The 27,441-nt window shown below is 48.5% G+C and overlaps 1 protein-coding gene across 3 annotated transcripts in view; it reads right to left on the bottom strand.

Moving 5' to 3' along the window:
- The window catches only part of cyhr1 (cysteine/histidine-rich 1), a 41,800-nt gene extending 14,758 nt beyond the window's left edge, over positions 1–27,042 (bottom strand). For 2 of the 3 annotated variants that reach the window (XM_042332110.1, XM_042332111.1), the window contains exons 1-2: positions 26,627–27,042; positions 1,547–1,785 (exon numbers count right to left, since the gene is read on the bottom strand). In XM_042332110.1, the coding sequence (XP_042188044.1) occupies positions 1,547–1,785; positions 26,627–26,896 (509 nt within the window). In that variant the 5' untranslated portion in view covers positions 26,897–27,042. Of the gene's footprint in view, positions 1–1,546; positions 1,786–1,997; positions 2,021–26,626 lie in introns of those variants that run through there. The other variant, XM_042332112.1, reaches the window with a different exon arrangement.
- Between the last annotated feature and the right edge of the window lie 399 nt (positions 27,043–27,441).

Genomic DNA, 27,441 nt, shown 5'->3' with positions numbered 1-27,441 from the left:
GAGGGGGTCGGAGAGGTGGGGAGTGAGGGGTCGGAGAGGTGGGGAGGTGCCAGGGAGTGAAGGGATTTGAACACGAGAGTGAGAGCATCTTGAAGTGGATGTGTTGGGTGATGGGGAGCCAGTGGAGCCTGGGCCAGAGCGGGTGAGATGTGGGGATGGAGTTTGGTTCAGGTCAGTGTGTGGGCGGCAGAGTCTGAATGAGATGATCTTGTGAACAGTGGAGCTGAGGAGACCGGCGAGGAGGGGGTTGCAGTAATCCAGGGGGAGGTGACAAACACATGCACAAGGACTTCGGCTGCATATGGGGGTAAGGTACGGTCGGAGGTGGGCAATGTGGCGGAGGTGGAGGAAGGCCTCCTGGTCAGGGACCGGATGTGGAGGAGGAAGGACAGCTGGGGGATTGCGCATTGGTTCGGTGAGTGTGAGGGGGAACCCAGTACTGAATACACAATGTTCTGACGGCAGTAAAGACTTCACTGGCTCGGCTCACGTAAGGTAAAGGCCACACAGACCTACCTCTGAGGGCATTGCTGTAGCTGATGAACTTTAACCTTTGGCGTAGAATCAAAGGGTTTCACAATACACTATCCATTGGCTCTCAGTGATGTTCATTCAACCCACTTCCCCTCCTCCCCCCCTCACTGTACCATATCCCTTCAAGCCTCGATCCTTCATACACCTGTCCTCCTCCCTCTTCAAACCCACACTGGACTCTGCCTCTTGGCTTTAGTTTTTTTAAGGGAATAATAATCCTTACATTTGATACAACGCCTCATCACGTCTTTGAGACGTTTCAAAGCGCTTCACAGGATATACTGTAAAGTGAATTGACTGTATATTTGTGGGTGAAACATGGCAGCCAGTTGTACACAGCAGGTAAAGTGATCCGCACATCGATTAACAACCGGGTTCCTACTTATTGCTGGTAAACAGAGGCGTGCGGAGTAAGGAAACTTGCCCAACATTTTGCCCTGCCCAGGAATCAAACCCGGGTCCTTTCGCTTGTGAGGCGAGAGCTCTAACCATTACACTACAGGACTCCACTATAAGCAAACAGAGTGAAGACATTTCCAGGCCCCCTGTCATTTAGGGGCCTGGCTCTCACACACACACAAACACACCCACACACATACCCACACACACAAACACACCCACACACATACCCACACACACAAACACACACACACACATACCCACACACACAGACAGACAGAAACACACAAACACACCCACACACATACCCACACACACAGACAGAAACACACACACACCCACAGACAAACACAGACATACACACCCACGAACAAACACACACACACACAGAGAAACACACACATACACACACCCACCCACAAACATACACACAGACACACACTCACGCACAAACCCACCTACAGACAATCACAGACACACACACATACCCACAGACAAATACACCCACACACAGCCTCCCCACCCGCCCTGTGCACTGGCTTGTGTACGTACTCCCTTTGCACTTGGTTACCACGCTGCCTGCTTGTGAGTTCCGAGGAGGGTAAGGCATTACCTGTCCTGGCAATCTTCCTTCTGGTGGGTCTCCAGAACGGAGCGTGGGAACTGCTTCAGGCAGAAGCCGCACTCGCTGGGCAGCTCGCTCACTGCCTTCTCCACGGCCAGGTTGCGGCAGCACAGGCTCTTGCTGATCTCACAGCGGCAGTTTGGGCAGGTGGCCTGCTCCTCCTTCAGCCTGGCGTCAGCCAACAGGTGTATAAAACAGCCAGCGCACATCAAGTGACCGTTCGTGCACTGCCGGGCGGAAAGAAAACTTACATTTATACCATGTTTGGACACTTGCCGTAAGACTGTCTGTTGTTGTTGTTGCTGTAAACATGAGGGAGGACAGTGCTGGGGAATGGAGCACTGGTCAGGACAGCTCACAGCACTCCTTCTTGTAAATGTACCCGATCCATCCTCAGAACCATCCCCCTCTCCGGTGAGCTCCTGATCACCGTACTTACTGTTCTGGTGGCCACTCACGGGCAGACTGTCTGTCGTATTAGTGCCTCTCTGTGCTGTATGTAAAGGGAACTTAAGTTAGTGCCTTTCAATAATAATAATCCTTGCATTTGATATAACGCTTTATCACATCGTCGAGACCTCTCAAAGCACTTCCTGTATATGTGTTCCTCCCTCCCTCTGTCAGACACTGTTTCACTCTCTCTCACTCTCTCTCTCTCTGTCTTCCTCCCTCTGTTGACCCCATGTCTGTGGATGGCATCACCAAGGAGCAGCGTGGAAATGAGAAAAAGGAAGTGCCAAGGATAGAGCTTTCGAGTCCCCGCAGGTGACCGTGGGGAGGGGAGGGGCTGGAGGAGAAACTGTTTGCGGAGATGAAGTGATGGTAGTGGGTCAAGTGGGACTTGATCTAGGAGAGCGGTCCCTCTGAGGTGGATGAGGGAGGAGAGGTGGTGGAGGAGGATGACGTGGTCAACTGTGTCAAACCAGCGGAGAGATTCAGGAGGATGAGGAGGTAGAGGGAGCCCCGGTCACAGAGAGAGTGAACGTCGTTTGTGACTGTGAATGAGCGCCGTCTCTGTGCTGTGGGCAGAATGAAAACCAGACTGGATGGGCTCGAGGAGGGACTTGAGGAGGGAGTGGAGGGGCTCGAGGAGAGAGTGGAGGGGCTCAAGGAGTGGAGGGGCTCGAGGAGAGAGTGGAGGGGCTCGAGGAGAGATTGGAGGGGCTCAAGGAGAGAGTGAGGGGCTCGAGGAGAGATTGGAGGGGCTCAAGGAGAGAGTGAGGGGCTCGAGGAGAGAGTGGAGGGGCTCGAGGAGGGAGTGGAGGGGCTCGAGGAGGGAGTGGAGGGGCTCGAGGAGGGAGGGGAGGGGCTCGAGGAGGGAGTGGAGGGGCTCGAGGAGGGAGTGGAGGGGCTCGAGGAGGGAGTTGAGGGGCTCGAGGAGAGAGTGAGGGGCTCGAGGAGAGAGTGGAGGGGCTCGAGGAGAGAGTGGAGGGAGAGGTGTGAGAAGTTAGTTGTTAACAACACATTCCAGGACTCTGGAGATGATGAGGGGGGAAGTTGGAGATGGATGGGTTTGTGAATTTTGAAGGACAAAAAGTGGGTTTTAGAGGAGGGGCTGATGACAGGGGTTTTGAAGGAGAGTGGGATAGTGGTGGAGGAATGGGACTGGTTGACTGTGTGCATTAGCAAGGGGCAAAAGAGGGGCATTTGGGTATGGAGGGGATCAAGGCAGCAGGTGGTGGGTTTCCTACGGCATATATCGCAAACAAGAGGACCTGGGTTTGATTCCTGGCGGGGCAAAAGCTCAGGGGAGTTTCCTTACTCCGTAGGCTTCTGTTTACCCAGCAGTAAGTAGTAATCCAGTTGCTGGCCAATTGGCTTTCTGGGGGTAATAATACCTACAAAAATATAATAATTTGGTCGCTCAATCCATGACTGTTTGTGGGACGCTGCTGTGCGCAATTGGCTGCCACGTTTTGCCCACAAAATATACAGACAATTCACTTTGCAGTATATTCTGTGAAGCGCTTTGGGTGGTCTCCACGACATGATAAATTGCTGTATCAAATACAAGGATTATTATATGGGTAATGATGGTTGTGAGGACCAATTATTATTTGGGGGATTATTCTGTGGAGTCCTCTAGAGTAGTATTTGAGCACTTGTCTTGGAACCGGAGTTTAATTCCCAGGCAGGGTGAAACCTTAGTAAAGATCCCTTACTTCACACACACGTTTCTGTTTACCTCGCAGTAAGCACGAACCTGCTTCTTAGTTGATGCTTTCCAGGTAATAATCACTTCAAAAACTAAATATTAATAATTTGGTCACTCAATCCACCTCTGTTTGCATTGAATGACCAAATTGACGCAATTGGCTGCCACGTTCCACCCACGAAACACAGTCACTCCACATTACAATTTATCCTGTGAAGCGCTTTGAGGCGTCTCAACGAGGTGACGAGGCGCTGTATCAAATGCAAGGAATATTATTAATACAAAACGGTAAGAATAAGACCTTTTCTCAAAACATCACCTTGAAAGAGGGGATGATCCAAAGAAAAAGTCTTGTTATAATAAACCTCGAAGTCCTGTAGCTCAGTGGTTAGAGCACTCGCCTCGCAAACGAGAGACCTGGGTTCGATTCCCGGCCAGAGGAAACCTTGGGCAAGTTTCCTTACACCACACACACGCCTGATAATAATCCCTCAAGAAAAAATAATTGGTCACTCAATCCGTGACTGTTTGGGACATTGCTGTGCGCAATTGGCTGCTGCGTTTCGCCCACAAATATACAGTCACTACACTTTACAGTATATTCTGTGAAGCGCTTTGAGATGTCTAGTAGATATGGTAAGGCGCTATTTCAAATGTAAAGATTATTATTATTATAAACCAATATTATTTGGGGGATTGTTGTCCGGGACACCGGGAGAGAGAGAGAAACTCCCTTCTCTTTTCCAATAGCCCCGCGGGATCTTTACCATCCGCCTGAACAGGCAGACGGGACCTCGGGTTAACGTCTCATCTGAAGGATGGGAGACTGAAGACTGTGAGGAGTGTTAGTTGCCGGAGAATCCTCACAGCAGAGTGTGTAGGAGATGAAGCCTGATTCTGGAAAATTCGAAAGCAACGTCACATCAACTCAATTCTAGAGTAGGAAGGACTGAAACCATGTCTTGCTCAAAGACTGACAGCTCAACCTGGAGCTGTTCATGTCACGAGCACAGCTATTATAATAACAATCCTTATATTTGATACAGCATCTTAACACGTCTTCGAGACATCTCAAAGCGCTTCACAGAATATACTGTAATGTGAATTGACTATATATTTTGTGGGAGAAACATGACAGCCAATTGCGCACAGCAGGTCCCACAAACAGTCGTGGATTGAGTGACCAAATTATTATTATTATTTATTTAGTTATTTTTGAAGAGATGATTACCCCCGAAAAGTGATCCGGCAATCGATTAACAATCGGGTTCCTACTGATTGCTGGTAAACTGAGGCGTGTGATGGAAGGAAACTTGCCTATGGTTTCACCCTGCCCGAGAATCGAACCCAGGTCCTCTTGCTTTGCGAGGCGAGGGCTCTAACCACTGAGCTACAGGACTCCAGATTCAGTGATGCTCCCACCTTTGAGACTGTGGGCGTATGTTGTCTGAGGTCTGTGGTGAATCAATGAATGACAAGGGGGTTAGTGTATGTAGAAGAGTAACACGGGGCCTCTATATGGAAAGCCTGCAAAATGGTTAAGCAATTAGGACTGCAGAGACAGCAAGGTTTTCTATTGAATTCCATTTTCAGTGTAGAACAGTCACATTTGACAACCGGCTGAGACTTTGCGAATCAGAGGGGTGGAATTTTATAGTATTAGTATCAGCAAAATAAAAAATTGTCATCAGTAGTTAAAGAGACAGAAGCACCACTGAGATCACTTCACTGCAACCAGACACATCTACAGAGAGGGTGGTCCTCGCTGGACAAGCAGCGGGAAAGCTTGCCAGACAGCGATAACAATGGCAAACAATGTGGTTTTAACTGGTTAGACCTCAGCCATTATTCCAAAGCAGACTCTGGGGTCCCCAAGCCTTGATCCTTGCCAACCGGCACCTAATACCCTCTGGAATTAGGTAAACAGGATGAGTCCCTCCAGGGAGAGAGGGCGCATTCCAACTCCAACAATCGATCTCTGGGATTACCATGTGTAGGTGGGATAATAATAATAATAATCCTTGCATTTGATATAGTGCTTTTTACATCTTCCAGACGTCACAAAGCACTTCACAGAATACAATGTAAAGTGAATTGACTGTATATTTTGTGGGCAAACCACGGCAGCCAATTGCACACAGCAGCGTCACACAAACAGTTGTGGATTGAGTGACCAAATTATTATTTTTTTCTTAAGGGATTTCTTCAGGCGTGTGGAGTAGGGAAACTTGCCCATGGTTTCGCCCAGTTGGGAATCCAACCAGATCTCTCGCTTGCGATTCTACAGGGATGTATAGAAATCTCAGTTTTATTTGGAGGCTGTGAAGCATGGTGATGGGTTTCCACATGTGTTAGACACTCGGCTGGGCAAAAAAAAGACACATCTATGCTACGCTAAGAGCGTTGGGTGCTAGAGTCACTCAATGGGAATCGTCACCCACCACCCCTTCTCCCACTGAACTCGAACCTCTATCAGAGTCCCAAAGTTTTTCCACTTAGAACTGAAAGGCCCATCTCTGTGCTAAAGAGATTCCTGTAAGGAAGGCTGCCAGGGCCTCAGGGTCATCTTCACATATAATTCATGTTAACATTACTCACCATCGATAATATTAATCCTTGTGTTTGATACAGAGTCTTATCACTTTGTTGAGGCGTCTCAAACCGCTTCACAGAATATCATAGAATCATAGAATTATACAGCACAGAAGGAGGCCATTCGGTCCATCATGTCTGTGCTGACTCTTTGAAAAGAGCTTCGAAATCAATCCCACTCCCCCGCTCTCTCCCCATAGCCCTGATCAACCACACTCCCCCGTTCTCTCCCCATAGCCCTGATCAACCCCACTCCCCCGCTCTCTCCCCATAGCCCTGATTAACCCCACTCCCCCGCTCTCTCCCCATAGCCCTGATCAACCCCACTCCCCCGCTCTCTCCCCATAGCCCTGATCAACCCCACTCCCCCGCTCTCTCCCCATAGAGCTGCAAGCTTGTACTCCCCAAATAATTATCTACTTCTCTCTTAAAAGTTGTTATGGAATCGGTTCCCACCGGCCTTTCAGGCAATGCATTCCAGACCCCAACAACTCGCTGTGTGAACACATTTCTCCTCCCCGCCCCTCTGTTTCTTATAACAGCTATTTTAAATGGGTGTCCTCGGGTTACCGACCCACCGCCAGTGGGAATAATTTCTCCTCGTTCACCCTATCGAATCCCCTCCTCTTAACCTTCTCTGCTCCGAGGAGAATAATCCGAGCTTCTCTACCTCTCCTGATAACTGAGGTCCCTCATTCCTGGTACCATTCTGGTCAATCTCCTTCGCACCCTCTCCAATGCCTTGACATCCTTCCTACAGTGTGGGGCCCAGAACTGAACACAGTCTCTCGCTGAGGCCTCACCAGTGTTTTATATAAAGGTTCATTTTGGCGGCAAAATGCGGCAGCCAATTGCACACAGCAGTGTCCCACAAACAATCGTGGATTGAGTGCCCACATTTCTTTTAGGGATTGTTACCCCTGGAAAGTGATCCACCAACCGACTAACAACTGGGTTACTATTTATTGTAAACGAAGTGTGAGGAGTGAGGAAACTTGCCTAAGGTTTCAACTCGCCCGGGAATTGAACCCAAGTCCTCCAGTATATCAATTATAACATAAGAACTGCTCGACAAAAAACAGCCAAGGTCCATCCGGTTGGCCTTCCACCTCCCTGGTGGTCACATGTACATATGTCCCCATCTCCCTGTGCGCTGTATCCCATCATATTATTCCCTAAAAGAAAACTGTCTAATCTGCGTTTGAAAGTATCAACATTTCCTGCTTCACCGTCTCCCCGGGGAGTCTGTTCCACACGGTCACTATCCGCTCACTGAAATGGTGTTTGGTGGACTTGTTCTGTATTTATGCCCTTCAATCGCAGGGCGTGGCCTCTGGTTTACTATTCTGGACACGTTGAAGCAGCCCATCATGATCCAGATTGTTTGGCCCCTTTAGAACCTTAGACAGCAATCATGTCGGCTCTCACTCTTCTCGTTTCCAGGGTGAACCCCAACTGATCCCTGACTGTTCAGCGACTTGGAACATCCTCCCAACGTAAAAGGCGCTTTACAAATGTAATTTTGTTGTTGTTGTTGTCCAATTTACTCAGTCGCTCCTCACAGTCCAGTCCTTCAATTCCCTCAAATCTTTTTGATTGCCCTCTGTATCTTCTCGATTTCTCCAATATCCTTTTTGTACTGTGGTGACCAGAACTGTACACAGTCTCTAAGTACAGTCTCACCAATGATCTATACAGTGGCACTATTACCCCACTATTTTAGTTGTTATTGATCTTTTGATACATTCCATCCCAACAACTGATTTACTCACTGATTCTACTTCCTGACATGAATACTGTACATATCTGCACCTTACAATGAAAAGAGAAACGTCTTTGAGAGACTAGCAGGGGATAGGTGACCAATGAAATGTTTAACTTTTCCAGTGCTTTCAGGAAGCTTGGAAATCCTAAGGTCTTCTCTAGCCAACTCTCCCACCAATTATACTGTAACTCCAGGCATCACCAGGCTATTTAATTTCTCTCTAAGCCTTACACAAAGGAATCCTACCTCAGGTGTAGCTCAATACTCAACTACCTCAGTACCTCAGTTCTTGTCGCTCAAGAATTAATTGTTCAAACCCTATCGAGGAATCATTGAATATTATAGCATAGAAGGAGGCCATTCGGCCCATTGTGTCTGTGATGGTTCTTTGAAAGAGCTACCAACTAGTCTCACTCCCCGCTCTTACCCCAACTAATCTCACTCCCTGCTCTACCCCATAACCCTGCAAATGTTTCCTTTTCAATTCCCTTTTGAAAGCTTCAATCAAATCTGATTCAACCATCCTTTCAGGCAGTGCATTCCAGACCGTAACCAACTCTCTGGGTAAAAAAAAATTCTCCTCATCTCCCCTCTGGTTTCTTGGCAATAATCTTAAACCTGTGTCCTCTGGTTACCGACCCACCCACCAGAGGAAACAGTTTCTCCCTATTTACTCTATCGAATCCCCTCATCATTTTGAACATCTTTATTAAATCTCATCTTAACCTTCTCTGCTAATAAGGAGAACAATGACGGCCTCTCTAGTCTCTCCACATAATTGAAGTCCCTCATCCCTGGTACCATCCTGGTAAATCTCCTCTACGCCTTCTCCAAGGCCTTGACATCTTTCCTAAGGTGCGGTGCCTGCTTCATTACTGTACCTGTTCCTGTGTGTGATCTGGCTCTGTGGAGAGGTCGGGGGAATCCAGTCAAAGAAAAGACTCACAAAAGAGGAGCAAGCCGCCGCTTTCACCCACATCTTTTCAATGGTCTCAGGGGAAGGTAAGAGATTGTTGGTGAGTCAACCAACTCGTTGGTGACTCCAATTGGGCAGAGAGGCACCCACTGCAGCCTCTGGATGGTAGAGAGGGAGGCTGCTTCTTTACCACAGCCACCAAAGTGGTCACTCAAGCTGGATAATGAGAATAGGGCAATAAAGCCGGCAATGTGAACAGGGAATAGGAGTGAACCGGGCAACATGAGGTGGGCCATGTAAGCAGGGCAAGGCATGCCAGGCAATAACTGGACAATAGGAAGCAGGCAATGTCACCTGGCAATGCAAGACAGTAAACAAGGAAAGCAATGCAGGCAATGCAAGGTTGGCAATACAGATCTGACAAGCTGGCAATACCAACCAGACAATGAGACCTGCGGGCAATGTGAGACGGCAATACGAGTTGGGCAATGGCACCCAGAGATATGAGGTGGGCAATGCACAAGCCAGTCCATTTGGCTGGAGAAAGTGGGCATTTGTGAATTGAACAGTTTGTATTGAGGTCAGGCAAATGGCGGAGACCTATGATAGAGATTGCGCTTTCAAGTTGAAAAAGCAGAGAAAACAGGATTACGTTGTTAAGGAGTCCTGCAGCTCAGTGATTAGAGCATTCGCCTCGCAAGCGAGAGACCTGGGTTTGATTCCAGGCAGGGCAAAACCTTGGGCAATTTTTCTTACTCCACACACCTGATAATAATCCTTCAAGAAAAAAACAGTAATAATTTGGTCACTTCAATCCATGACTGTTTGTGGGACGCTGCTGTGCGCAATTGGCTGCCACGTTTATACCACAAAATATACAGTTAATTCACTTTACAGAATATTCTGTGAAGCGCTTTGAGATGTGGAGAAGATGTGATAAGGCGCTATATCAAATGCAAGGATTATTATTATCATTATTATTGATCACTACACAGAAGTCCAGAGAACTATGAGGAAGGACAGAGTGAGAGGAATATGGAGTTCCACAGCTCTGGGGCACTATGATAGGAGAAGGAGTGACACTGCAGAGAAATGATCACCACAGTCAGGCAGGAGAGGGTACAGTCAACAGCTCTGGACTTTTGAAAGAACAAGAGGAAAGTCGTGGTGGCTGTGAGTTTCAGTCCCATGTCAGGACTTTGAGTTCACTGTTTGGGTTAACCCTCCAGGCAGTACTCGGGAGAGCACTGCATTGGCAGAGTTGCCATCTTTCAGATGAGATAAAAATAATAATAATCCTTGCATTTGATATAGCACCTTATGGAATTAGAGCACTCGCCTCGCAAGCGAGAGAACCTGGGTCCCAGCAGGGCAAAATGTTGTGTTTCCTTACTCCACACACGCCCCGGTTTCCCTAGCGGTAAGTAGGAACCCGGTTGTTAGTCGATTGGTGGATCACTTTCCGGGGGTAATAAATCCCTTCAAAATAAAATAAAAATTTGGTCACTCAATCCGACGGTGTGTGGGACGCTGCTGTGCGCAATTGGCTGCTGCGTTTCACCCACAAATTATACAGTCGATTCACATTACAATATATCCTGTGAAGCGCTTTGAGACGTCTCGACGACGTGATAAGGCGCCGTATCAAATGCCAGGATTATTATTATTACAAAACGGTAACAAGGATTATTGTTATTATCGATGGTGGGTAATGTTAACATGAATTATATGTGAAGATGACCCTGAGGCCCTGGCAGCCTTCCTTACAGGAATCTCTTTAGCACAGAGATGGGCCTTTCAGTTCTAGGTGAAGAAACATTGGGACTCTGCTAGAAGTTCGAGTTCAGCTGGGGAGAGACCTCATGGTGAAGCTGATGGCTGTGCCAGCAATCACTATACCATCCAAACCTAGACTGTCAGCGCTGGTGTAGCTGTCGTGTTGGACAGAGCAGCTTTGTATCAGGCATTACAGGAAGTTGTCCCTAAGGATGTCAATACCCTCAGCCAGTTGGCACATCATTACCATTATCCATTTAGCTCAGCCCGGGCCCCAATCCAGCGTCCAATTCACACAACCTGTGTACTGATACACAGACCGTTTAGCTCAGTGTGTACTAATACGCAGACCATTTAGCTCAGCCTTTGTACTAATACACAGATCATTTAGCTCAGCCTGAGTACCACTGCACCATCTCACAACCCATCTAACTCCCCAAAAGATTATTTTGATACTAATAACCTGAACAACAACAACTTGCATTTATATAGTTCCCTTCACACTGGATGGCATCTTGGAGAGCTGAACTCTTTTAATTTCTAGGAATCTGTCCAGGTCCTTTTAGAAACCCTTCATAATAATAAAATAATAATAATCCTTGCATTTTATATAGCACCTTATCACGTCATTGAGAAGTCTCAAAGTGCTTCACAGAATATACTCTAAAGTGAAATGTCTGTACATTTTGCGAGCGAAATGCGGCAGCCAATTGGGCACAGCAGCGTCCCACAAACAGTCGTCGATTGAGTGACCACATTTTTTTTGAGGGAATATTTCCCCAGAAAGCGAAAATACAATAGTTCTAAATTAAGGGTCTAGCTATATGGCTAAGGGAATTGATATTTTAAGGTCACTCAGAAAATACAAACTGTGTTTTAAATATGACCTGCGAGGAGCGCTGACAAATGTTTTTCTTCGTTTGCATTACTCAAGACTGATTTGCAAAGAGCCAGTTGGCTTGAGTTTTAAATGCTGACACCTCATGTCATCTAATCACTTCTGCATTCCAGGCAATAGATTGAATTACAGCCTTAAATTCACTACACCACTCTGATATGACTTGGAATATATTATCAGAACAAAGTAGCTTTGTTTTACAATTTTACAGTCTTGGTAAAAAAACACACTTAAGGGCACCTCATCATATGAAAGCCAAAGACATTTAGTGGGGAATCATTAATAATACTAATAATCCTTGCAAAATATAAAATACTGCAGGTGCTGGAAATATGAAACAAAAACAGAGGTCGCTGGGAACACTCAGCAGGTCAGGCAGCATCTATGGAGAAAGGAAAGTGAGTCAACATTTCAGGTCCACGACCCTCCGTCAGAACCTTCGTCAAATAATCCTTGCATTTGATATAGTGCCTTATCACGTCATTGAGACGTCTCAAAGCGCTTCACAGGATATACCATAAAGTGCATCAACTGTGTTTTTTGTGGGCGAAACGAGACAGGCAATTGCACACAGCAGCGTCCCACAAGTAGTCATGGATTGAGTGACCACATTATTTTTTTTAAGAGATTATTACCCCCGGAAAGCGATCCCAAACAACTAACAACTAGGTTCCTCCTCGCTGTAAGGTAAAGAGAGGTGTGTGCAATAAGGAAACTTGTCTAAGGTTTTTCCTCGCCTGGGAATCGAACCAGGAACCTCTCGCTTGTGAGGCGAGTGCTCTAACCACTACACTACAGGACTGCACTAGGATGGTACCAGTGATGAGTAGTGTATACTACATGAATCAGCATAGACACGATGGGGAGAAGGAGAGAGAGAGAGAGAGAGCAGGGAATGGGGTTAAGAGTAGAGAGCGCCAGTGGGGGAGCGAGCCCCAGCACAGACACCATGGGGAGAGAGAGAGAGAGAGAAAGAGAGAGAGCAGGGAATGGGGTTGGAGTAGAGAGCTCCAGTGGGGGAGCGAGCCCCAGCACAGACACCATGGGGAGAGAGAGAAAGAGAGCAAGGAATGGGGTTGGAGTAGAGAGCTCCAGTGGGGGAGCGAGCCCCAGCACAGACACCATGGGGAGAGAGAGAGAGAGAGAGAGAGAGCAGGGAATGGGGTTGGAGTAGAGAGCTCCAGTGGGGGAGCGAGCCCCAGCACAGACACCATGGGGAGAGAGAGAGAGAGAGAGAAAGAGAGAGAGCAGGGAATGGGGTTGGAGTAGAGAGCTCAAGTGGGGGAGCGAGCCCCAGCACAGACAACATGGGGAGAGAGAGAAAGAGAGCAGGGAATGGGGTTGGAGTAGAGAGCTCCAGTGGGGGAGTGACCCCCAGCACAGACACCATGGGGAGAGAGAGAGAGCAGGGAATGGGGTTAGAGTAGAGCTCCAGTGGGGGAGCGACCCCCAGCACAGACACGATGAGGGGGAAGGAGAGAGAGAGAGAAAGCAGGGAATGGGGTAGAGAGCTCCAGTGGGGGAGTGAGCCCCAGCACAGACACGATGGGGAGAGAGAGAGAGCAGGGAATGAGGTTAGAGTAGAGAGTTCCAGTGGGGGAGCGACCCCCAGCACAGACACGATGAGGGGGAAGGAGAGAGAGAGAGAAAGCAGGGAATGGGGTAGAGAGCTCCAGTGGGGGAGTGAGCCCCAGCACAGACACGATGGGGAGAGAGAGAGAGCAGGGAATGAGGTTGGAGTAGAGAGCTCCAGTGGGGGAGCGAGCCCCAGCACAGACACCATGGGGAGAGAGAGAGAGAGAGAGAGAAAGAGAGAGAGCAGGGAATGGGGTTGGAGTAGAGAGCTCAAGTGGGGGAGCGAGCCCCAGCACAGACAACATGGGGAGAGAGAGAAAGAGAGCAGGGAATGGGGTTGGAGTAGAGAGCTCCAGTGGGGGAGTGACCCCCAGCACAGACACCATGGGGAGAGAGAGAGAGCAGGGAATGGGGTTAGAGTAGAGAGCTCCAGTGGGGGAGCGACCCCCAGCACAGACATGATGGGGAGAGAGAGAGAGCAGGGAATGGGGTTAGAGTAGAGAGTCCAGTGGGGGAGCGACCCCCAGCACAGACACGATGGGGGGAAGGAGAGAGAGAGAGAGAGAGAGCAGGGAATGGGGTAGAGAGCTCCAGTGGGGGAGTGAGCCCCAGCACAGACACGATGGGGAGAGAGAGAGAGCAGGGAATGAGGTTAGCGTAGAGAGCTCCGGGGGGGGGGGGGGGGGGGAGTGATCACAGACACGATGGATTGAATATAATAATAATAATCCTTGATTTGATACAGTGCCTTATCATGTCATCGAAACATTTCACATTGTTTCGCAGGAATCACTCAAAATGTGGTGACTGCATCTGGTGGGCAAACACGGCAGCCAAATTGCGCACAGCAATGTCCAACAAGTGAATGACCAATTGTGTCTGGGGGATTGTTGGCAGGTACGCTGGCAGAAACTTCCTTTCTTTTACTAATAGTGCCATGGGATCTTTAACATCCACCCAAACTGGTACACAGGACCTCAGCTTAGCCTTTCACGTCAGGAGGACATCCCAAAGCATTGGACAGTCAGGGATTTGGACCCAAGAAGGGGGTTGGGATCAGGAGGGGTGGAGGGTAGGGAGGGTGGTGGTAGGAAGGTGGCCAAAGGCATGATCAAAGAGGAGGGTTTTGAGATGGGTATTGAACAAGGCAAGGGAGGGGGTGGGGTGGGGTGGAGCAGGAGGCCAGAATCCTTTTGCAAGGCGGTGAGAGCGGACAGGCTGGTATGGGGTTAGCAGGTCACGGAGGTAGGGAGGAGCGAGGCCGTGGAGGGCTTTGAAGGTGAGTTCGAGGATTTTGAACTCTATCCTCTTGGGGATGGGGAGCCAGTGGAGCCGGGTGACGGTGGGAGCTCAGAAGAGAGGTGGCTAAAGGTGCAGTTAGAAATTGTTACCAGGAAATATCGCAGAATTCAGAATAGGTCATAATAACGGAATGGCGAGTACATTTAAATAGTTAAAGGTTTATTGTTTTTGACAATAGGATAATGCAGATCACTGTGCAGATAGCTTCCTGCACACAGCTAGGAATGTGTTACCTCGCAGGGAGGAGGAATCCGGTTGTTAGTCAATTGGCGGATCACTTTTCCAGGAGTAATAATTCTTCAAAATTAAAAATAAATTGGTCACTCAGTCCACGACTGTTTGTGCGCAATTGGCTGCCGTGTTTTGCCCACAAAATATACAATTCACTTTACAGTATATTCTGTGAAGCGCTTTGAGATGTCTAGAAGACGTGGTAAGGCGCTATATCAAATGCAAGGATTATTATGTCAGACTTTTCCACTTGTATACTGTACTGCCCACTCAATTGACACTCACTCAATAGGATCAGAGCCCTCTGGAGATCCCAACATGAGATTCATTGGGATTTGAGAACATCCCATCCCCTCAGATCACTGGGGTCAATATCACCCACATCCACTCTCCTGGAGGCAGAGCAGCTCAGGCAGACACAGCAGCTGAGGACAATGGAAAAGCTCACTCCAATCTTTAAACAAGTTGATTAGCAGCGGCCCTTCACTTGTTAAGTGACAGGAGAGCGAGTATAGGACGCTCCAGATCACTCACTATTAATGACACCTCATCACCTGCCACTGTCTAACCTTTCTTTCAGTACCAGGCAATGTTCAGCTCAATTTATTCTCTACCCAAATAAGCTCAGAGTCCTAGTGAGTCGTGGTTAGAGCACTCGCCTCGCCAGCAAACGATCTGGGTTCGATTCCCGGGCAGGGCGAAACCCTAAGCAAGTGTCCTCACTCCACATGCCTCGGTTTACTTAGCAGTAAGTAGGAACCTGGTTGTTAGTTGATTGGCGAATCGCTTTCCAGGGGTAATAATACCTTCAAAAAAATTAATAATCCGATCACTCGATTCACAACTGTTTGGATTGAGTGACCAAATTGGCACAATTGGATGCCACGTTTCACCCACAAAACACACAGTCACTACACTTTACATTCTTGGATATTCTTGGAAGTCCTTTGAGACGACCGAGGGACGTGATAAGGTTTTATATCAAATGCAAAATTATTATTAATACAGGTCTTGGGATGGGCCAGGTGGACCACAATAGTCTTCTGTGGCCAAACCTCACAAGATTAGCTGTTACTGTTTGGTACAAAAGTGAAGTGGACCAAGATGGCACAAGAGTGTTCCTACAAATGCCAACTTGTTGACTGGAAGAACCCAGAGGGCAGTGCTATAGGGAACGTCATCAGACTGGGAAAATTTTACCAATGGAATTCCACAAGTGTCTGTTTTGGATCCTCTTTTGTTTAATATTTTACTGTCCAACAAACAGTTGTGGATTGAGTGATTTTTTGGTTTGTTTGTAGGGATTATTACTCCTGGAAAGCGATCCACCAATCGAGTAACAACTGGGTTCCATTTACTGCTAGGTAAGTTCTATGATAAACAGAGGCGTGTGTGTGGAGTAAGGAAACTTTCTTAAGGTTTCGCCCTCCTCCTGCCCGGGAATCAAACCCAGATCATCTCGCTTGAAGCGATCGCACTAACCACTACTGGACCCCACGAGGTACCCAATGAGAACATTATTTTAATGCAATAAGTTGTACTGATGATGAATCCAACTGGATTAGTAACCATTTTTCCATAAAACACTCACACAAAACAAACGCAAGATCTTTATTGTTTTTTATACAAGATGTTTGGGAAACACGGCAATGGTAAAGACAGACATCTTATAATATAATTCTGTGGGCAAAACGCAGCACCCAAATGAGCCCAGCAGTGTCCCACAAATAATCATGGATCGAGTGACCAAATTATTATTATTTTTATGTACATACAGTATAGAGATGCTTATAGATACAATCTTTATAGATACAAGCCTCAGTGCCGTTTCTGGCACATTACAATCTTGCATAAAATGTACAGAATTCACATTCTCTCCCTCAATCCCTCCACCTTGCCCCCTCCCTCTCCCCCCGGCTCGGGGTCAGACTCCGCCACTGTCAAGCGCTCTAAGTCAATACTCCACTTGAAGGGCGCTGTGTAAATGCAAGTTGTTGTTTTTATGTGACTTTACAGCTTTACAGAGTGGTGGGATGACACCATTAGTCATGGAGGCTGAAGAAGAGGGATATTGCAGTAGAGAGTGGGGATTGTATAGAGATAAATAACAGCGCAGACTTGAAAGGCTGAACAGCCCGTGTTTTTGCTGGGATATACTATTCCTGTATTAAATGGAAAGAAACATCAAGTCAATGTTTTCGAAACCCTCCCCTCCCCTCCAAAGAAAATTGGCCACGATTGTTTGGGGATACTGCTGTGCGCAATTGGCTGCTGCATTTCGCCCACAAAATACAGTCAATTCACTCTATAATAATAATAATCCTTGTATTTGATGTAGCGCATTATCACATCTTCGAGACGTCTCAAAGCGTTTCACAAAATATACTGTGAAATGTAGTGACTGTATTTTGTGGCCAAACGTGGCAGCCAATTGTACACAGCAGTGTCCCACAAACAGTTGGTGGATTGAATGACCAAATGTTTTTTTTTTGAGGGATTATTACCCCCAGAAAGTGCAAATACAGTAGTTCCAAATAAAGGGTCTAAATATATGGCTAAGGGAATTGCTATTTTAAGGTCATGTGCTGTTTTGAATATGGATTGAATGACTAAATTATTCGGTCAGGAGGTGCCAGGGCGCGAAGGGATTTGTAGACGAGAGAAAGGATCTTGAAATCGATCTGTTCTGTGATAAGGAGCCAGTGCAGCCCGGAGAAGATTTGTGCGATGGGAGTACGGAGTTTAGTGGGGGTGAGAATATGGGAGGCAGATCAGCTTCAAAACAGCCACACATTCCCAAAACCTGGCCTGACAGGAGTGTACACAGGGGTTCAAGAGAGGGGTCAACGGTAACAGACAGCTTCTGAATAACAGGCAATAAAAGGTATGCTGGCCCCTACATCCGAATTGCTGAAGACATTTTAAAGAACAAACCACAGGCACACGGAACAATTGGTAAAAGGAGATGTTTATTAACACATTCGAATATTGACAGGAGAGATAGACAACTGAACCTGTGAGAGGATAAAAAAAAAAGGTCAACACTGAGGTGTAGTACACAATTGAAAGAGAATTTTCAGAGACAAATCATTTATTATTATGTACCGTAGCGATATCTGCGAAGATTTTAGTGTTTGTTTTGGTCAGGTGAGTGCCTGACATATATGGGAACCAATCACCATTCTTAAAGAGCATCCGCACCAGACAGAGTACCACGTACGTATATCCCACACGTGGGAATGTCCATGTCTGTGTGTCAGTGCGTACTGTGGTTTCAGTGGGTGTGGCAGGAATTAATAATAACAAAATCTTTGCATTTGATATAGTGCCTTATCACATCGTTGAGCCGTCTCAAAGCGTTTCACAGGATACACGGTAAAGTGAATTGACTGTATATTTTGTGGGCGAAACATGGCAGATTGCGCACAGCAGCGTCCAACAAACAGTCGTGGATTGAGCGACCAAATATATAGAAAGGAATCCGCCAATCGACTAACAACTGGGTTTCTACTTACTACTAAGTAAACATTCGTGTAGAGGAAGGAAATTTGCCTAAGGTTTAACCCTATCCGGGAATCGAACCTGGTCCTCTCGCTTGTGAGGCGAGTGCTGTATCCACTACACTACAGGAACGCTGGGATCTCCAGTCCAGTGCAGCTCAGTTAGTATTCAAGTGGGCACCAAGTCGGCTTACAACTACCCACGGACTTCTTCTTCTGAAGAAGAATACTTTGTTTTGCAACATCACGAGGACACCATCCGGCTCCATCAAACAGACATTCCTTCCAGGATCAACTGTTGGCCAGATTCCAACCGGTTTAACCTTGAGCAACAGTCACAGGGCGTACCACAGGAAAATGGCAACTCATCTCTCAACTCACCTCTCCCTCCCACCAACCTGTCTCCATGCCTCAATCATCAGCTAAGCCAAAGAGCTGACAAGACAGTAGAGAATAATAATATTAATCAAAACATCATCAATTGTAAAGTGCAGGGACTGTAGTTTTGTGAGCAAGTCTGGCTGCCGGTTGTGCACAGCAGTGCCCCACAAAAAGCCATGGAAACAGTGACCAATTTTATTTGGGGATTGAAAATAACTTCCATCTCTATTCGACTAATGCAACAGAGGATCTTTATCATCTAACTCGAAACAGGCAGAGAGTACATCAGTCTCATCTGAAGGATAGCATCTACAATAATGCAACACTCCCTCAGCACTGCATTGGAGTGTAAGCTTGGACCATGTGAGTTCACGTCCAGAACCCACAACCTTCTGATGGTCAGGTTACATCCCCTGATTTGGCAGGATTAAATATAACAAAATAAAAACATTTATTATAACAATACTCTATTTAACCTGCCCTCTGACATACAGCTAAGCCAGGATAAAAGTTGAAGGTCTCCCAACTGAAGCGCTGTATAATAACTCCCGATATAAATAGCTGATTAAACCACACGACATGCAAGAGTGAATTCAAGAGCAGCTTCTGTTCCCGTCACCTTCTCTGGAACAGCAGGTCAGAGAGAGCTCTCCCCCCAACTCCCCTTCCCTTCCCTGATCTCTGTGCCTGGTTGGCGAGCTCCTCTCTCACACAGCTGCTGGCTGCGGAGTGCTCTCACACTGTTAATACTACTTTCGCTCACAGCCTTCCATTCACCCTCACAGCACACATTGCACACCCAGTTCCTTCCCTCACTACAAACATCACATGCTTCTAACCCAGAACGTACAGGATTCCTTACAATTGACAGTCACAGCCCTTCGCTCCCTCTCCAGTTTCACGTGTCGGTGCTCCAACTACTATCATGTGTCGCTCGGCTCACCTAGAATCACAGATCAGTGACGATAGTGTTAGCCAAGACCTGACAGGAGAGATGAGGAGCTGGTAATGCTATCCAGGGATTGGGAGTGAAATTCAAACCAAGGTATGAGTCAGCCTGAGATCCCAGTTCTGCTCACAATCACGAGTTTTAACCATAAAGCTGGTGACTCATGCTGGGCCCATGACTACCCCGGTGATGTGAAAAGGGCAGGGAATGTCAGCAGTTAATTGTCCCTTGCGACAAAGTTTAATCCAGCGCTGACCAGATATCCACTTGAGCACAACCGGAGCAGTATCCTGGCTGATGTTTGGCCCTCTGTGGCCAGGACTGAGTCACAGTAAGTCTCTCCCCCGCACTCCTTGGACCAATGTCAGCTAATGTAGGGCATGAGGCCTGGGGTGAGAGAGAGAGGCGGAGCCGGGCAATGTTGTGGGGGGGTGGGGTGGGTGTCAGAATGGGTCATGGCACAGATGTGGGGATGAAGGACAGTTGAGGGTCGAACAGGATGCCGAGGTTCCATATTGGCTGAAGGCAAAGAGGCTGAAGGCCCAAGAGTCAGCATTTTGGGATATTCACTAACTATTTTTCGATGAGGTAACGGAGAGGGGATAAAGGTACTGCAGTTGGTGTAGTTTATATGGACTTTCAAAAGCCATTTGACAAAGTGCCACATGAAAGACTTGTAAGAAAGATAGAAGTCCACGGTATAAAAGGGACAGTGGCAGCGGATCCAGAACTCACTGGGAGACAGAAAGCAGAGAGTTGTGGTGAACGGCTGCTTTTCTGACTGGAGGGAAGTGTACAGTGGTGTCCCCCAGGGATCGGTATTAGGACCACTGCTCTTCTTAATATACATAAATGATCTGGACTTGGGTATAGGGAGCACCATTTCCAAGTTTGCGGACGACACAAAGTTAGGGAGGGGGTAAACAGTGAGAAGGACAGGAGCGACTGCAGGAAGACATAGACAGATGGTACAATGGGCGACACATGGCAGATGAGTTTCAATGTGGAGAAATGTGAAGTAATGCATTTTGGTAGAAAGAATGAGGGGAAGCAATATAGTCTGGTAATACAATCTTAAGGGGGTGAAGGAACAGAGAGACCTGGGGGGGCAGGTAAATGAATCCTTGAAGGTGGCAGGACAGGGAGATACAGCTGTAAAAAGGGCATATGGGACACTGGGCTTTATAAATAGGGGCATAGAGTACAAGAGTCAGGAGGTTATGATTAACCCATATAAACACTGGTTAGGCCTCAGTTAGAATACTGCCCCAGTTCTGGGCACCGCACTATAGGAAGGACGTTAAGGCATTGGAAAGGGTACAGAGGAGATTTACGAGGATGGTACCAGGAATGAGGGACCGTGATGATGAGGAAAGGATAGAGAGGTTAGGATTATTCTCATTGGAGCAGAGAAGGTTACGAGGACCTGATAGAGGTCTTCAAAATCATGAGGGGATTTGATAGGTTAGAGAGGGAAAAACTGTTCCCACTGGTGGGAGTGTCGGTGACTCGAGGTCACAGATTCAAAATAGTCTCTAAAAGAAGCCGAGGGGAGGGGAGAAGACATGTTTTCACGCAGCGCGTTGTTCGAATCTGGAAGGCATCGCCTGAAAGGGCGGTCGAGGCCGATTCGATAACTACTTTTAAAAACGCGGTGGACGGGTATTTGAGGAGGACGGGTTTGCGGGTTATGGGGAAAGGGCCGGGAGTGGGATTGACATTAATTGCTCTATTCAAAGAGCCGCACAGACTTGATGGGCCGAATGGCCTCTTTTTGTGCTATATGATTCTATGATTACTGCTAGGTAAATAGAGGTGTGCGGAGTAAGGAAACTTGCCTAAGGTTTCACCCTGCCCAGGAATCGAACCTGGGTCCTCTCACTTTTAACAGTAACACAGGCTCACTAGGCCGAACAGCCTCTTCCCACATTATAATTTCCATCATAGCTTCTTTGCCCCTCCTCACGCCCTTTGCCTAACCACGCTTGTCTCCCTCCAGAGGCCTCCAAGTTACGAGATGTCACAAGATGGCCACTGCGGCCATTCTCAGGGTGTCTGTGACATTCCAACGCTTCTGAAAATAGTGACAAGCAGACAGCACTCTGGCCAGCCATCCACACAGCAACCGGCTCAGCCCAGACCTGCTACTGCTGGAACATGGGACCTCCAAGGGCATGTTCCATACACTGCTTTTTCTATCTGTGCTTCCACACGCAGGTAAACAGAGGCATGTGGAGTAAGGGAACTTGCCTAAGGTTTCACCCCGCCCAGGTCCTCTCACACACAAGGCGAGTGTGCTAACCACTACGTTACTGGCTGTTTACCATGCAGTGTCCCACAAACACTCATGGATTATTTGAAAGATTATTACCCCTCGGAAAGCTTTCTGCCAATCAACTAACAACCAGGTTCCTACTTACTGATACAACAGTCAAGATGCACTCAGCAAGGGAGAAGACCTGAGTTGATTCCCGGCAGGGCGAAATGTTGGGCAAGTTTCCTTACTCCACACGCCTTTGTTTACTTAGGAGTCAGTAGGAACCCAATTGTTAGTTGATCAGAAAATTGCTTTTCCGGGGATGATAATCCCTTAAAAAAAATGTTCTTTGTAGGACACTGATGTACGCAATCGGCTGCGGTATTTTGCCCACAAATACAGTCAATTCACTTTACAGTATATTATGTGAAGCGCTTTGAGACATTTTGAAGACATAATAAGGCGCTATATCAAATGCAAGGATTATTATTAAGACCCCTGCCAAAAACTTAGATTGTGAGGACTTTAGAAAAATGTCTTCATTTGGGAACTGCTTATCAAATAAGATGTCAAACTGACATCCTTTCGGCCTGTTCAGGTGGATGTCAAAGATCCTGAGACACTATTGGAAATAGAAGGAAATTTCCCCCGGTGTCCTAGCTGGCAATCCTCCAGATTAAATCACTCATGGGGTGTGTGTGCATCTGTGTAAGACCTTGTTGTGTGCAAAATACCCACTGAATGGCAGCCTACAAAAATAGTCACTACACTTGACCATGATTACAGCAAAGCAATACATTTCCACGTGGCAGATGCTCTAAATGAAAGACCTTGCTTCACCATCCCTTTGCTCTTCTCTCTGATAAAGGACAAAACAGAGGGAGGGAGGGAATGAAATATGAAAGTTCGGTCAAAGATGAGTCAAGGCGGACACAGATAGGGAGTGAAGGGGTTAACTGGAGACACCTTGAATAAGCCCTGTAGAAATGGGAGTGGGGTGGGGTGGAGGAGAAGAGGAGGCAGTATGTAAAGCAGACAAATAGTCACTGATCCTGGGAGTTAACAACAGAGAGAATGACAGACAGGCGGAAATACAAGAATATTTGCCACTTTCTGGAAAAACAACTGCAAAATGACTGCGTTTAGTTTTTAGTCTACGCAAAGTTCATAGGCTGCTGTAACAGTGCACCTCGGGGCTGTGCTATCGTTAGCACAACACAAACCCCAGCTTTACTCTGAGCTCACTGGCATTTACACCAGCACTCCACCCGCCAAACTCTTAAGAAGTAAATGACCCCTCTATTGTATTGAAGGACACACATTTTACAAACTACTCCAGCCCCACCCCAGGCAGAACATAGCCGGCAAGGCTTACGCCACTGCCGGCAGCCGGGCCAAAATGGGAGGGCAGAGAAAGGCAAATACAGCAGCACAGATCAGCAGTCTTGCTTCTCCTCCAGCATATATTACAATGTTTTCCCCCTTAATAATAATAATCCTTGCATTTGATTTGAGGCAAATCACGTCGTTGAGATGTCTCAAAGCGCTTTACAGAATACACTGTACGGTGGATTGACTGTGTGTTCTGTGGATGAGACAAGCCTGGAGACTGAGTGCGATACACAGACATTGATTAGGCACACGAGCTGTGTCAGGGGAGAGGGAAACTGGATGGGTGATCTGCTGACTGCCTGCACCGAGCTCATTCAGGCCAACATTTAAACCTGTGACCTCGTGGGAGCTCCACAAGAGCTTTGTGCTGACGGACTGGACTGGCTGCCATTTCACCTCAATCTCAAAATAGGTTTCATTCATACTTCTAGTCCGTGAGTACAAGGAAAAGCATCTACAAGCATTCATGATTGATCCAGTGCTGCACTAACCTAGAAAGCAGTCCTCGGGAGGGTTAACACTATAGTCTGTGATGAAGAGTTAATACACCAGTAATGACAGAACGGCAGGCAACGGTTCTGGAGTGGCCATTCACCACGGGCTCTGGAGTGGGTGAGCAGCGTAGCTGACAAGCTCTGGGGCGACCGGTGATTAATTGCAGTGAATTCGAGAAGTGTAAACACACAAACATTCAATGATAACAATAATCCTTGCATTTGATACAGCACCTTTATCCCATCGACGTGACGTCTCAAAGCGCTTTACGGAACATATTGTAAAGTGGATTGACTTGTGTATTTGTGGGCGAAACGTGGCAGCCAATTGAGCACAGCAGCGTCCCACAATCAGTCGTAGATTCGAATCATACAACACAGAAGCCGTTCGGCCCATCGTGTCCGTGCCGGCTCAATGAAAGAGCTGTCTAAATTAATCCCACTCCCCCACGCTCTCTCCACGGCCTTGCAAATTTGTCCTCCCCAAATATCTATCCACTTCTCTCTTGAAAGTAATTATCGATTCTGCTTGCACCACCCTTTCAGGCAGTTCATTCCGGACCCAAACAACTCGTGATTGAGTGACTACATTTTTTTGAGGGATTATTATTGCATATTGTTTATATATTGTTGTATACATTGTAAAATTGATTGACTGTGTAATTTATGGGGGGAAATGGTGCATCTGGACTTGCCATGTGTGAAGCTATTGGTAAGGAATGCTCCAGCAGTCCTCAGGAGGGTTAACATATAGCCTGTGATGAAGAGTTAATACACCAGTAATGACAGTGCACTGAAAGATTCAGACCATCTGATGCAGTGCTGCTATGGCTGTGCAGGTAGACAGACAGCAGGGATCAAAATGGAGACCATCACCTGCAACACATGCACACAATTTACATGTAAACCCAGTTACACAAGATAAATGTGGTGCTGATAACAACCAGCCTTCACCCAACACTGATGAAACTGGCATTTCATTTGAGAGAGAATAGTGCAAAGGGGTGCACGACAAACTGAACTCATAATCCACAAGGTGTCAGACACGGATACTGTTACTGTTATCGTCTGGAGAAATATTCCACAAAAGTGGGCACAGGTTAAAAGCATTCATCGGCCTTTTATCAGTGGATTATTTAAGAGGAAGGTTTGGTAACATGACACGTTCAGTCAGTGGGTCACAACTACCTTTCCGGATGTTTGCATTAGGCAATCCGCATTAAACAAACGCCAGCCATCTTGCTCCTCACCCTGGCCTCAGTTTAGGGCAACAGATTGCAGCGACTTCTAAAAAGGGAACACTCCCTCAGGCGCTACACCAGGCTCAGCCCCATCCCATATACTGACATGTTATTTTACGTCTGTTTTACTGACTAAAAACTGCAGGACCTTAAGCTTAGAACAATGCTTTTTCTGACCAGACTCCCACACGCAAGATCATCCCTAGAGGAAATAACCAGATTCAATCATCTCTCGACAGCACACAGAGAGCCACTAGTCGGTGCGACATATTTGAGACGTGAACTTTTGTAATTATTTTTATAAACCACTTCTCACACACACACAAACACTATATACACAGCACAGGAACACAATACATCATGTTACAACAGAGGATCTTAACAGTGCTCTGTAAAGAGTTGCAATTCCATTGATGACAATATTTTATATCAAATATATTAAACATTTTGGAAAAAAATACATGGAGTGAGTACCTGTAAGGAAACTGAGTGCCAGCCCGGCTAGCTGCTGTCTGATGTCGATAATGGGATACAATGGGTCTATGTAATGTGGGATTTACCTTTAGGAAGGTTTGGGTTTCTGCACCGACAGAAGGGAATTTACTGCAGTTTGACAGGTTGAGTACTGCAAAGGGGACAGTTCATCCCAAGGAGAGAGGGCTGCAGGGGATTTTACAGGGTAGTTTTTTTGTGGGAGGAAGGCAAGAGATAGGGGCAGGTATCAAGGTGGGCAGCAGGAGAGAGGATGGGGATCGGGAGGATGAAATGGGGAGGGGGCAACGGAACGGGCGACAGAATGGGAGGGCGTGACCAAACGGGGGTGGGGGCGCGGAACGTGGCGGAGCGATGGAACGGGTAAGTGTATGGGGGAAGTGTGGGGCGAGGGGGGGATGTGTGCGCTCGGTGGGGCAGTGTGGGCTAAGGGGGCAGGGTGTGGACCGAGGGAGGGGGAAGTTTGGGCTGGGGGGGTGGGAGGGAATGTGGGCTGAGTGTGGGCTGAGTTGGGGGGGGGGTGTGGGGAGTGTGGCTTAGTTGTGGGGGGGGGGTGTGGGCTGAACGGGGAGGGAATGTGGGCTGAGAGGGGCGGGAGGGGGGAGTTGGGTGAGGGGTTGTGCGTGGGGCGAGGGAGTGATGTGTGGGGCGGGGGGGTTAGTGGGGGGCAGTGGGGATTAGTGGGGCAGGGTGGGTGGGGCAAAGGGAGAGAGTGGGGGGCAGTGGGGGAGAGAGTGGGGGGCATTGGGGGAGTGGGTGGCAGTGGGGGACAGGGGTGATGGTGGGGGGGTGTTGGGGTGATGGTGGGGGGGGTGTTGGGGGTGATGGTGTGGGGGTGTTGGGGGTGATGGTGCGGGGGTGGGGGGTGATGGGGCGGTGTTGGGTGTGGGGGTTGATGGGGTGGGGGGTGATGGGGTGTGGGGTGATGGGGCGGTGATGGGGAGGGGTGATGGTGGGGGGTGGGGGTGATGGTGGGGGGAGGGGGTGATGGTGGGGGGGAGGGGGTGATGGTGGGGGGGAGGGGGTGATGGTGGGGGGGAGGGGGTGATGGTGGGGGGGAGGGGGTGATGGTGGGGGGGAGGGGGTGATGGTGGGGGGGAGGGGGTGATGGTGGGGGGAGGGGGTGATGGGGGTGTTGGGGGTCGCCAGTACCTGATAGACTGACGCCTTCGGCAGGTCCAGGCAGACGGTGCAGCACAGCACCGAGTACAGCCTCTCCTCCAGCTTGTTCTCGCTGCCGGCCTTGGCCGCCGCCCCCTCGGGCGCCTCGAGTCGGGCCCGTTTCTTGGAGCTCGGCCCCTCCTCCAGCTCCGGGTGGTGACTGTCCTGAGGCGCCGGGTGGTGGTGCAGGGAGTCAGCGGGGCCCGGGCCGGAGGCCGCTGCTGACGAGGCCGGCGGCTCCCTCTCCTCGGCCGCCGACATGGTGTTGTTTCACGGTGGGTGAGGCGGGTGTTAGCGGTGAAGGCTTCTCCCTACGGGAGTCCGCGGCCTGAGGCCTCACAGCGGCTCCGCGTCGGAGCCTCACAGCAACCGCCAGACCGCGGCCGCCATCTTGCCTCCTCTGTGACGCAGCCGCCGCCACCAGCACCGCCCCCCGCCCTGCACCAATCAGCAGCCTCCCCTCACTCCGCCCTGCACCAATCAGCGGCCTCCCCCACCTGCCCTGCACCAATCAGCAGCCTCCCCTCCCTCCGCCCTGCACCAATCAGCGGCCTCCCCTCCCTCCGCCCTGCACCAATCAGCGGCCTCCCCTCACTCCGCCCTGCACCAATCAGCAGCCACTACCACTCAACACCAATCAGCGGCCTCCCCTCACTCCGCCCTGCACCAATCAGCAGCCTCCCCTCCCTCCGCTCTGCACCAATCAACAGCCTCCCCTCCCGCCCAACACCAATCAGCAGCCTCCCCTCCCGCTCTGCACCAATCAGCAGCCGCCCCTGCAGTCCAGTCCGCTCCAGTCACTGCGC

This window comes from Callorhinchus milii, unplaced genomic scaffold (assembly GCF_018977255.1).
Source record: "Callorhinchus milii isolate IMCB2004 unplaced genomic scaffold, IMCB_Cmil_1.0 Scaffold2, whole genome shotgun sequence".
NCBI lineage: Eukaryota > Metazoa > Chordata > Chondrichthyes > Chimaeriformes > Callorhinchidae > Callorhinchus > Callorhinchus milii.
The sequence above is the reverse complement of the archived record's forward strand: the minus strand, read 5'-3'. Positions and strand labels throughout refer to the sequence as shown.